This window comes from Parasteatoda tepidariorum, chromosome 7, assembly GCF_043381705.1.
Source record: "Parasteatoda tepidariorum isolate YZ-2023 chromosome 7, CAS_Ptep_4.0, whole genome shotgun sequence".
Lineage (NCBI taxonomy): Eukaryota > Metazoa > Arthropoda > Arachnida > Araneae > Theridiidae > Parasteatoda > Parasteatoda tepidariorum.
This window is the reverse complement of record NC_092210.1, coordinates 62,161,393-62,175,156: the sequence shown is the minus strand read 5'-3', so window position 1 is coordinate 62,175,156 and position 13,764 is coordinate 62,161,393. Positions and strand designations below refer to the sequence as shown.

Below are 13,764 nucleotides of genomic sequence, written 5' to 3'. Positions count from 1 at the left end.
ATTTAATATTATAATACTTGAAACCAAATGTTAAGATATGAAATACTGCACAGAGAAAAAACTTCTGTTAAAATCATTGTACTGTATGATAATGACAATATCTGGTAAATAAAACCACAATTCTGGTTTTTAAAAAAACCTAAGAATATGGTATTTAAACCATTAATTTTGGAAATTTTTCCGTTCACATGGTATCGGTTTACCGGAAATTCTTGTTTTCAAAATTATAGTTCTTATTACTGTACATTTAGTAAAAATTTTTAAATTGAAAAGTAAATTTAACTAAAGTTATGCCATGCTCTGAGACAGTGGTCTCTAATCCCAGAGCCACGGATCTGTACCGGACCGACGATCGAACGGTACCGAGCCGTGGATTAAATGGTACCGGGTCGCCCAATGAACATTAAATTAATTCCATTTCATTTACTGTGGTTATTTCTCTTGGGTTTGTACTACTTTTCGTGGGCGAAAGTTTCCGTGGTAAAATTATCTAAAACCTTATATGTGACCTTAAAATTAATTTACTAAACATTGCAACTAGTGAGCAACTCAGGAAAACTCTGAAAATAATGATTTTGTACGATGACGAAAGTCAAGTAAGAAAAGAGAGATTTTGTACTCGTATGACATGACGGGTTTACCACTAACGCTATGTGAGTTTTTCGGCCCATGATCGAAAATATTTCAACGAATCGCAACATCAAGCGTTACGTTAACGCGAAATATCTCTAATTTTAAATATATTTCAATTTTCCATAATAGTTTAAAGTAAATTTTGTAATATGATAATTTTCACCTCATTATCATTTTAGAAGTAACAGAAATTATGAAAGATTCGGATGATTATTACGAACTGAAGCACGTCTGGTCCCAATGGCGGGATGAGACAGGAAGAAAAATGAAAAACAGCTTCCTCAGATATGTTAATTTATCAAATGAAGCTGCGTGCAAGAATGGTGAGTAAACTATGCTCTTCAATTTAAAATTTTAAAAGAAGAATAAATAAAATAATCTTCGGTAGAGTTATTCGGAATGAAGCGTTTGGAGCCCGTTCTTAAATCATCGAACTTTTGAAATGCAAGCAATCGCTTGACAGACGACTTTTCAAACAATCCAGTGCATAGTTTCTACGTGGTGTCATTATTATTTATTTAATAACAATTAATTTATAAATATTTTAAATAATTCTGACAGGGGAAAAAAACTAAAACAAATTACAAAAACAAACTAAACAAGTGTCAGAAATCTTTAAGAATAATAAAATTCATTTCACGCTTTTTGGAAAACTTAGAAAACATTCTCACTGGATCTGGTTTTACCATTCTGCTTAAAATGCACAAATCAGATTCCTTATTTCTAAATACATATTTCATATGAATTTTTGTCCCGCAGTGATAGTTAGCGAAGATAGATAGTTAGCGCAGTGATAGTTAGATCAAGCGAAAATTAATATATTCTACAAGCACACAAAGTTGAGAAACATGAAACTTTCAAAAAGTGTCCACACTTTTGGCCACCACTGTACTTAAAGGAAATATATTGAGCTACGAAAATTGACAAAGATTTTTTCTTAAAATCTGTTTAAGATTGCTTTTTTAAAATTGAATTATTAAAAAATAATGTCCGTCCTTCGTTGTACATTTGCAGTATCATTGTTGAAAGCATATATAAAAGTGCAAGATAACTAATCGTTCACTAAAACTATCATAAATGGAAAACTATCATAAATTGAAAACTTTCATATATTGAAAACAATTATAAGTACTGGTTTTTCCCACTGCTTACGTTTTTCAATTTTTTTAATTTTTTTTGTAATGAAACACAAAACAAATGTGTCGAAATCACCATTATACATACAAAATGAACATACAAAATAAACACATACAGAAATACATACAGAATAAACATACAGAATTCGACTTTAATAAACCAATTTATGTTTGTTTTTTCAACGAAATTAGCTTTTTTTCAGGTTTTTCTGATGCTGGTGAAATGTGGCGTGAAGAATTTGAAAGTGACAATATCACAGAAGAGTTCGATCAACTGTGGGAAACAATTAAGCCATTTTACGAACAACTTCACGCTTATGTGAGACGAAAACTAATTACAAAATACGGAGCAAGCAATATCAAGCATGATGGTCCAATTCCTGCTCATTTACTGGGTAATTCAGATTTAACTTCTCAATGATCTGAATTTTTTTTAACGTTTTTAATCAATAATTTATAACGGCTAAATGTGTTTTGACAGGAAATATGTGGGCTCAAAAGTGGGGACATATCTATAAACTTGTTACTCCATTTCCAAAGAAGAAAGCAATGGATATTACTCTGGCAATGAAAGAAAAGGTAAATAAGTGTCGAAGTTATGAAATTTTTTAATAAACTTGCTGACTCTTGTTCGGTGCGCAAAATAAAATGCAAAATTTTTTTGACTAGCATTGAATTAAATTTTAAAAAATTATAAATATTTACTAAAATTTATATTTTACATGGAATTATCTTTCGATAAACGAATTTTATAATTGTATGAAAAAGATTCAATTTGCTTAGAAAGTTCTCGAGGTATGGAAAAATACGCAAAAAGTGAAATTAACAATAAGTGGTTTAAACTTTGGACCGTTCTCCTAACAAAACTATGGGGAACATATTTCCCAGATAGCGACTACAATCTATATTTTAAAGGTCAGAAATCCGAAGAAAAAGGTATGTTCATTCAGAGAAAGAGCGTTTAGGCGTCTGACTTCGTAACTTAAAATATCATATATATACACTAATTAATTAGCATATTTGAAATCTCCCCCTGGAACCATTAAGATTGAGTCCTAGAACGTGAAGATCCGATCATTAGACCAAAAATTATTAACAATGATCCTTTTATCTTTTTGCTGACTGTACACACCTTATACTATACAATTCCCTTACACTATATAATTATTTGCATTCGTGAAGTCTGTTTTCTAAACTTAAACCAGATATATCCGTGAAAATTGTGTATACCCCTATTACTCTCAAAATAGATAACTTCTAGAATATAAAGTAAACTTTAAAAAAGAAAAATTTTACTTTTTATCCTGATATATTGAAAATCCAATTACTAAACAAAAATACTTGATAAAAATTAAAATAATAAAGAAATATTCTGCATTTTTTACAAATTTTTATTTGATGTTAAAATTTGACGTTCATGCAGAAAAAAAAATCCGTAACTCTGTATATGCAGTGCTTCTTAACAGAACAAAAGCAAAACCATAAATTTAATTTGAATCATCAACATGTCAAAAGAAAAATTAACAATTCTAACTTTTTTATCGTTTATTTTGAATTCTAAACATTACTAAATCATAAGAAAAATTGACAGTTCAATTTTTAACTTAGACGGTATTTTCTCCTCTATAATGAACAATCATTTATTTTTTAAATAGAAAATGAGTGCAAAGGAAATGTTTGAAATATCTGAAGAATTCTTCACCTCTCTTGGTTTGATACCAATGACTCCCGAATTCTGGAAAAAATCCATAATTGAAAAGCCAACCGACAGAGACATGGTGTGTCATGCATCTGCATGGAACTTCTTTAATAAGGGCGATGTTAGGTAATTAAAATCATACAAAATTTAATACCTTTAAAATAAATAAGAACTTGTATATCTGCCTTGTATACAGAAAAATTGCTAATTATACTTAGTATTACATTACTCTAAGGTTTTTTTTCTTGGCATCTTAATACAGCACCCTGACAGATATGGTATAGTTAGTTTCTACGGATTCTTGCAGTCAAATTCTAATATTTACACCACAGCACATTGGTAAAACATAAAAGGTTCCACATGAACGATAGCACCTTCTTTTTCAATTCGAGAAAGCTAATGTTAGCCATATTAAATGCAATTCATAATTTCCTCCGGGGTTTCGAAGCATTATAGTAAAAAAACGAAGACGAATATGGCAAAAAAGAACATTATTCCGAAAGTATTCAAGTTTTAATTTAAGCAGTTTGCCAGTAGATGGCAGTAACATGTACCACTGAAGCCAGTTGTAGTAAAGAAAAATGGCGTTTACAGGCAGAGGGAATTATGAATAACCCTGTATTTTATGCTAACAAATTACCTTCTTAACCGCTAATTGTTACTATCGTTTTAAACATAAATTTTTTCTATTGTTTCAAAAAATTGCAAAGCAGATTTAGCATTTTTTACAAAAAATTAAATTAAATTTTTTGTTATAAATTTTGAAAAAAGTAATGTTAAACCATTATTAACTATTTATTATTATAAAAAATATTAAATATGTGTAATATTAATAACAATAATTACTTGTTTAGTTTTAAATAATTATTATAATTATTTAACTCCATAAAATATGTTTAATTTTAAAACAATGTTAGCTCAAAAAGAAGTTATGCGTTTTTTTGTGATTTGCAGGATCAAAATGTGTACCAGAATAGAGATGGAGAGCTTAATAACTGTACACCATGAAATGGGTCACATAGAATATTATTTACAGTACAACGATCAACCAGTAGTTTTCAGAACGGGTGCAAACTCAGGTAAACATATTTCTCAAAATGTATGCAATAGCATGCTGAGTATAATAAAATCTCATTGAATAAGTCGTTGTAAAAAAGCGAGGTAAAAATGTCCGTTCCTTTTCATTTGTACAATGATAAATGCATCAAAATACATCTTTCTAGAATTACAAGAAAGAATATTTCTTACAACAAAACGGTAAACATTTGTTACGATATGATCGTCCTGACATCGTAACTAACTGGAGTAGGCTATTTATAAGTTAATTTCATGTAAGATAAAGATTTTTTGATGTTCGGTCATGCTATGTTCTTTGATCATCTGCAGGGAGGTAAGCAAAAGCAACCATTTTAATTCCCTGTCCTTTTTGTATGCTACGATACAATCATTTGGATATCGAACTAGAGATAAATTATTTATCGATAAATTTATTTTTCTTAAAATGATGATTTTTAAATGTCCGATGCCCGCAGTTAAGATTTAAAAAGCTTCCGGTCCTGCCTTCTTTCTTTAGCACATTCAGTCTTAAGGGCAAGTATCATTAGCTTTCATGTCTTTGGAGAAATAACAGGATCAATGTGATCTTCCAGATGAGACCAGATCTGGAGATCTAGTGTCAGTTCCCTTCATACATCATCTTTTGTTTTAGGAAAAATACAATTTTGTGTGAAGTCTTAAATGAATATAATCTGGAAAGATAAAAATTTTATTAAATGTGAATTTTTCTGTGGAAGAATTATGGAGTGAATAAAATTTTACTTAGACATAATTACTGAAGAGTTGAAGCTGTTTGTCGAGACCACATATAATGCAGCAGGGGTCACCAAAAATTTAAGAAATTTTAATATCTTTTTAACTTACATTAGCTAGGAATCGCGAAAGATATTGCAAGACTTCTGAAACTGCCGTAAACCAACTTTTACTTTTTCTACGACATGTTTGTGTGAGACGCCCTTTTCGCCTTTAACCACCATAAAATTTAAAATGTCAATCAAATTTAAAGAGTATTGAAAAAGGGCTTTGTCTTGCGGTGTCGACTATTTTGACAAGATTTGATAATATAATAAAAAATAAACAGACACATTTTTCCTTTGATACTTAACCCTCGCATGTACGTTGTTAGAAGTAAACGGCTACACTTAATGGACAGACTATAGCTAATGTATGAATTTATCCAAGTAATTGGATTTATCTCCATTACTGTATTATATTTTCAAGTTTGTTGTTTATTTGAAATTTTCGGATTGTCTTGAAATTAAAAATTAAAGTTCATGACTTAAAGCTACGATTCTATATTACAGTACAAATAAAGAAACTGACAGTTTCACTCCTGTGTGTGTCGGATTAGCACAATGTTTATGGGGTCCCACAAAATTTTCGTAAATAATTGAAGACATCAAAACTTGTAAGAAACTCTGATTTAGAAAGAAATTTAGTTCTTACATTGCTTTTGCATGATATCGGGTGAACAATAATCATGCTTAACATTAATCTAGAGAAGATAAAAATTAGTATTTGTGGCGATTTTTCATGCGGGAAAAATATCGTGTCAGCTGAATTTTACATGGATATAATTTAGATAGTAAAAGGTTAAGTGTTTACTGCAATATTTCTCTCTAGGAAGACATTGTATGAACAAAATATTATATTTGTTTAAAATTAGCGCTTATAGTCATATTTCTTGCACGCTAATTCTTGCTTTGAAACTATATGAAGAACTATTAGTTAGGTGTAACTAAAAAAATGGTTTTTTTTTGTTTTGTTTTTTTGGAATTTATGTGAGATGACAGAAAGCATGTGAGACATGTTTTTAAAAAATTTTAAAAAATAGCATTGCAGTTTTATTTTGAGTATGAGAAACCTCATTTTAAAATTATATAAAGAAATTCTAATTGCCTGTAGACTTAGCTGAAAAGATGTTTTTCATTGGAAGTCTATTAAAAATTTTACTATCAATCAGGCTTTGAAAAACCGCCCGTCGGCCCGTCCTCGGCGGTCAGAAATTCCCCGCGGACAACGAATTTCTCGAATCCGACGTCCACGCGGACTGCCATTTTCCCGTTAACGTTAGAGATGCATTTTCAATTTTTGTTATTAGAATTGATGTTTTCTCTGTCTGGGAGTACTGCAGCGGTTGAAAGGGGCTTTTCAGCAATAAACTTACAAAAGAAAAAAAAACACATTACGTACAAGAAGCTTTAAACGCAATTATGAACATCTACCTAAATGGAAAACCCCTTTCATATTTCTGTGCAGAAACCTCTGTAAATCATTGGCAAACGTCATATTTGATTCATTTAAAAAACACAGTACCCTCGGGTAAATTGACATTCCAGATAACTTGACCTTTGTCATTTAAATTATTTCGTAAAAGCAATAAATTATTTCATAAAAGAAATACTAGGTTACTATTAGTAACCTAGTATTTCTTTCATTACTGTATAATGTAATCCTAGTATTTGTAATCCTAGTAACTACTAATTCATTGTGCAATTTATATAAATGTTTGTAATAAATAAGAGAAAATTATATTTTTATTTATTTAGAAGCTACGGGTTAGTTTCAAAGGAGGACGGGTACATTGTTGGACAAGCCGTCCTCGGGGACGGGTAAAATTTCTGAGTTTTTTCGAGCCCTGCTATCAATAAATCAGAAAAAAATATATTCATTCAAAAATGTATTCATTCCAATTAATTATTTTCAATTTATTTTCCTAGTGCTGCCTTAATATTGTTTAATTTATAATTTTATAAATGAAAATATAACTCTTCTAGGCTTCCACGAAGCAGTTGGAGATGTGCTTGCTCTATCGGTATCCACTCCAGATCACATGAAAAAAATAGGCCTTTTAAAAAATTCTTCTCACGATAGAGGTAATTTGAATTCATTTTTATTATTAAAATTAATGAAGATGGATTTTAAAAATTCCTTTAAAAGGTTTAATTTCAAATGACTTATTTTTAATTGAAAATGATGAGGATAACTTATTACTCCTGCACCAGTAAACTAGACCAAATTCGCGAGCCCAAGAATCTTCAAAGTCATAAATGAGAAGAGAGCTAAAATTTATATCAATCTGTCGAAACCTGCACAGCGCAAGAGATGATCAGGAGAAACATTAACTGAGTAGCAAATACTACACATCGTGGAAGTTTTCTGCCCTCTATCAAAAGAAAGGCATTTAATATGTCCGCTTGCAAGCCTACTAAAGGTAGACAGGACGATTCTATCAGCCTTGACGTTAAAATGAATTCAAAAGCGTAGTACAAAAGCCTATGAGAAAATTACGATTACAATATATGGCTAAAGAAAATAATATGAATAATTTTTTAATGAATATATGATATAATGAGTTAAATATAATTGTGATGTGATACATAGATGCTTTCTATCAAGATCTTATGTAGATAGGTTTTATTATGCTATAAAATTGCCGACCGGCCGGTGTAGGGGTCAGGGAACTGCCCTTGCATCAGAACGGTTCTGGGTTCGAATCCCGAATAAGGCATGGATGTTCTGTCATTACTGTGGGAGCAACGCTGGCCCACCTAATATGGTGCCCCTGAAAGAGTGGCCAACAAATCTGCCTGTATGACGTTAGTCGTTCTCCAGGTGGGCATTGGAGAAAAAAAAATGATATAAACTTTTAAATTTTTCGAAGAAATATTTTTTGAATCATTGCACTTTGAAAATAAAATCGTAACTTTGAAAATAAAATCGTAACTAAAATATTGAACTTGTTTTTCAAAAAAAAAANAAAAAAAAAAAAAAAAGTACAATCAGAAGCTCGTGTAATTTTAAAAATGAACAAGTTTGAAAGAGAATAGATTTTTTTCGTGTAAAATAATTCATTGAAAGACCTAATAAAATAAAAACATGAAAGAGAAAAAAAGTTTTTTATTTTATACTTAATGACGAATTATTTTTCTTTTTAAAAATGTAAATGAATAGAAGGCTTTTTTACAAATGAGAAGTTTTTCCTGATAATATTGTTTTAAACCGAAAAGTACATCAACAAAAAATCTGCATTTTTTACATTAACATAAATATAACATTTACCTAGCAAGTTTTACACTTAATATTGAAATTCGTGCATGTTGTTAATCTATTTGTATACCCTCCCAACTGTTAATTTTAATTACACAGTCGGAAACTATATTGAACTTATCTAGGTAAGAAAACTTCATTAAAAAATTAATGGGTAAAATAATAACATACTACTTATTACTATTTGATACCAAAAATTCATTATCTACTTCGCGTGAAGTGACCGTTATTTTAGATAATTGTGTAAATAACACAAAATGCAAAAAGAAAATCAATTTATTCAAAATTAATGTTAAATTTAAATCAATCCAATATTTAAAATGAATTTGTTTTTTTTTTTCAGTTTATTTTTAAACTATTTAATCCTTAAAAATAATTACATAAAATAATAACTTGAATGATTCAAAAACTCAAGTTACATTGACAAATATTATAGACAAACATGCTAAGCCACTCTCACCCAAAAACGTTTGTATTTAACCCTTTAACGATCGGCTAATTTTCAAGAAAACGGTCATAAAAGAGCCTATTTTTTATGCACGTATTTGATTAGTGCTGACATTTAGTTTAAAATAAACTAACTATCTACAATTATCCTGGTACTGCTATCTGGTGTGTAAAATGAGAAATAAAATGTTTTCCGAGCAAAAGAGATGAGTTAGTTTCATTCTTATTGGCGCGTTACTACTGCACACTCCAGCCCGGGAATATCATGGGAGTGAGAAATAGAGGGCGAAACCTCACCCCGTCATTTTCGCGGGAGCGAGAAGGAAGGGGTTAAGTAAGAAAATCGCTAAATGTAGGTTTCAGTTTAAGTGTCTCNAGAAAAAAATCTATTCATTCAAAAATGTATTCATTCCAATTAATTATTTTCAATTTATTTTCCTAGTGCTGCCTTAATATTGTTTAATTTATAATTTTATAAATGAAAATATAACTCTTCTAGGCTTCCACGAAGCAGTTGGAGATGTGCTTGCTCTATCGGTATCCACTCCAGATCACATGAAAAAAATAGGCCTTTTAAAAAATTCTTCTCACGATAGAGGTAATTTGAATTCATTTTTATTATTAAAATTAATAAAGATGGATTTTTAAAATTCCATTAAAGGTCTTAATTTCAAATGATTTATTTTTAATTGAAAATGATGAGGATAACTTATTACTCCTGCACCAGTAAACTAGATCAAATTCGCGAGCCCAAGAATCATCAAAGTCATAAATGAGAAGAGAGCTAAAATTTATATCAATCTGTCGAAACCTGCACAGTGCAAGAGATGGTCAGGAGAAACATTAACTGAGTTGCAAATACTACACATCGTAGAAGTTTTCTGCCCTCTATCAAAAGAAAGGCATTTAATGTGTCCGCTTGCAAGCCTACTAAAGGTGGACAGAACGATTCTATCAGCCTTGACGTTAAAATGAATTCAAAAGCGTAGTACAAAAGCCTATGAGAAAATTACGATTACAATATATGGCTAAAAAAATAATATGAATAATTTTTTAACAAATATATGATATAATGAGTTATGTGCTGTGAGTTATTGTGATGTGATACATAAATTCTTTTTATCAAGATCTGGTGTAGATAAGTTTTATTAGGCTATAAAATTGCCGACCGGCGTGTGTAGAGGTTAGGGAACTGCCCTTGCATCAGAAAGGTTCTCGGTTCGAATTCCGGGCAAGGCATGGATGTTCTTTCCTTATCTGTCCTTACTGTGGGAGCAACGTTGACCCACCTAATATGGTGCCCTCAAAGAGTACCCAACAAATCTGCCCTTCAGGTGCCTGTATGACGTAAAGTCATTCTCGAGGTGGGCATTGGAAGAATAAAATGCTATAAAATTTTAAATTTTTCGAAGAAATATTTTTTGAATCATTGCACTTTGAAAATAAAATCGTAACTAAAATATTGGACTTGTTTTTCAGAGGGAAATATCTCCAATTTAAATGCATTATTTATCGTTTAAAAAAAAAAAGTACAATCAGAAGCTTGTGTAATTTTAAAAATGAACAAATTTGAAAGAGAATAGATTTTTTTCGGGTAAAATAATTCATTGAAAGACCTAATAAAAATAAATACATAATAGAGAGAGAAAAAAGTTTTTTTTTTCATGCTTAATGCCGAATTATTTTTTTTATTTTTATTTTTAAAAATGCAAATGAATAGAAGGCTTTTTTACAAATGGGAAATTTTCCCTGATAATATTGTTTTGAACCAAAAAATACATCAACAAAATATCTAATTTTTTTACATTAACATTAATATAACATTTACCTAGCAAGTTTAATATTGAAACTCATGCATGTTGTTAGTCAATATGTACACCCTCCCAATTGTAAATTTTAATTACGCAGTTGGAAACTATATTGAACTTACTGTTAAAGCTTCGGATATCTAGGTAATAAAACTTCATTAAAATTAATAGGTAAAATAATAACATACTACTAATTACTAGTCAATACCAAAAATTCATTATCTACTTCGCGTGAAGTGACCGTTATTTTTGATAATTATATAAATAACACAAAGTGCAATAAGAAAATTAATTTATTCAAAGTTAATGTTAATTTTAAATCAATCCACTATTTGAAATGAGTTTGTTTTTTCAGTTTATTTTTAAACTATTTAATCTTCAGAAATAATTAACTAATATAATAACTTGAATGATTCAACTCAAACTCGAGTTACATTGACAAATATAATAGACAATCATGCTAAGCCACTCTCACCCCAAAACTTTTGTATTTAAGTAAGAAAATCGCTAAATGTAGGTTTCAGTTTAAGTGTCTCCTAAAGGAAAAAAAAAGTATAAAATTGTATTTTACTGTTTCAGAAACTGATATCAACAACCTTCTCAGCATGGCTTTAAGCAAAATAGCTTTCGTGCCTTTTGGCTTTTTGATTGATAAATGGAGATGGAAAGTATTTGATGGCTCAATAAAAACAACAGAACTTAACAAGGCTTGGTGGGACATGAGGTATTTTTCAACACACTTTTAGTTATAGAATTAGGTTTTAAAAGTTTGCGAATCATCTTGAACTAAAAATAAAGCTCATGAAAAACATGAGCCTTATTTAAAAAATAAAGCTCTTGTTTCTTAAATGTGGTGTTTCTTTAATTCAAAGTAAAATTCTGAATCTGATCGTTGTAACTGAAACAGAAAGCTGTTTAAAAATTGAACATTCAGAAAAAAAAATAAGTAAACGGCGCCTGAATTCATTTTAATACGTCTTTATTGCGGTACTAAGCACTACACTACTTTTTGACATCGAATTTTTTGTTACGTGTGTGAGGCCTCACATTTTAGTGGAACACGATTCCTTTGCGATCCTCCATATAACCCCGACTTAAGTTTACAAACATTACAGTTACCTAAAATCACGATAGTTGAGTTTTTTTTTTTTTTTTTTTTTTTTTTTTTTTTTTTTTTTTTTTTGCTAAGTGCCAGAAAATAATAGAGCTGCGAAAAAGAATAAGATATGAAGTTACATCGAACAGAATGAGAGATATTTAACTGATTAAGTTTTTGTTTATTTAGTGGCTTAATTGTTGTATTTACATACGTTTGCAGGCTTGTGTGCTCAATTTATAAACCTGTCAAATAGAAGGACACATAGCACAATACAGAGCAGAACAGCACGAAGATACATCCATGATAACAGCGGGATTCGAACCCGCTACCTCCAAGCTTTGCACAGCGATTGGCGGGTGATACCGCTCGGCCCATTAAGTTTTTGTTTTTAACGACACTTGGAGAAAAAAACTCGCCAGCCGTTGGTCTTCTGAAAATTATTGCACCTTCCGTTTGACAAGAAAGCACCGAAAGAGTGAAAGAACGTCTTAGCTCAGAGCCCCACGGATAGATGGCAGCACCAAAGGCCGCTTTCGATTCCACAGATTTTACAAGCACGTAAATCGCATGTACTCGGTGGGTTGATTCTCGGCTCCACCGGACCGGAGTCAGTTGTATTTTCTCCGAATTTAATTATCAAGAATATTTTTTTTAATTTTTTGAACGCTTTTTTCTACTAACTAAATTCAATATAGTTTCCTAACTTAAATTTTTTTTTAATCTATTTGAAAATCAAGACAGAGCTAACGTACTTCCCTCTCCTATGACTCTCCACACGCTAATGATGAAAGCATATGAAGTGTTGCCACAGGTAGAGAGTTCTGTTCTACACCACCTATACCCCATTTCGATCACCAATAGAAAAAAATTGAGTTGTATTCCACACTAAAAAACCGAAATTACTTTCTTGCAAACCCCATACATTCTCCTAATTACGAAAAATATATCAGAAGAATGGTTGTGTTGGGATGCATTTGCTGAGCCTGGCGAAACGTTTCGCATCACCCAAGAATAAAACTTAATTTTTTTAAAGTTATATTAAACTTTTATCTACACAATAATTTATGTTTCAAACTTTGTCTCTATGAATTTGCATTTTCCTTTGCAGACTTAAATACCAAGGTGTCTGCCCTCCACTTTTAAGGACAGAAAAAGATCTGGATGCTGGAGCTAAGTATCATATTCCATCAAATGTTCCTTATATCAGGTAAATCAAAAGATAAGGTCTAAACACTATTTCATTTAAGAAACTCCGAAATATAAATAACATAAAAAAAATCATTTTTAATTACTTTTTTAATATCGAGAAACACATCTATTTCCGATTCGATCTGTATACGATTCGTTAAAAACCTAAAAAAAAACTTTTAGGGCAGCTGTAATATATATAGTATATATATTCTTCACGTGAAAAATCATGCAATACATCAACATTAAATGTTCAGAAGCGTATAAATATTCTTAATTCTCAAGTTCGCCTTAAACTTCTTCTTAAGTTTAGACATTGGTTGCTTTAGCAATATGCTACAGATATTATAAAATCAATATCTTTTTTAGGTACTTTATAAGCCATGTGATTCAGTTCCAATTTCACAAAGCACTATGTGAAGAATCTGGATATACGGGACCTCTGCATCAATGTGATATTTATCAAAACAAGAAGGCTGGAAAACTATTGAGGTATTTATTAAACTTAGTAAATTTAAGAACAGATGCATTGTCAAACAGTTACCGATGGTAGTAGTTCATTTACGTCACACTAGAGCTGCACAATGGGCTATTGGCGACGGTCTGGGAAACATCCCTGAGGACACAGCAATATTATGCCATCACAAT

The 13,764-nt window shown here is 30.6% G+C and overlaps 1 protein-coding gene across 1 annotated transcript in view; it reads left to right on the top strand.

Moving 5' to 3' along the window:
- Nucleotides 1-13,764, top strand: part of LOC107448934 (angiotensin-converting enzyme) — a 53,734-nt gene that overhangs the window by 36,352 nt on the left and 3,618 nt on the right. The window contains exons 20-27 of the mRNA XM_071183788.1: nt 1,973-2,164; nt 2,251-2,348; nt 3,425-3,594; nt 4,423-4,547; nt 7,302-7,400; nt 11,409-11,553; nt 13,037-13,135; nt 13,486-13,608. Coding sequence (XP_071039889.1) covers nt 1,973-2,164; nt 2,251-2,348; nt 3,425-3,594; nt 4,423-4,547; nt 7,302-7,400; nt 11,409-11,553; nt 13,037-13,135; nt 13,486-13,608 — 1,051 coding nt within the window. The remainder of the gene's footprint in view (nt 1-1,972; nt 2,165-2,250; nt 2,349-3,424; nt 3,595-4,422; nt 4,548-7,301; nt 7,401-11,408; nt 11,554-13,036; nt 13,136-13,485; nt 13,609-13,764) is intronic.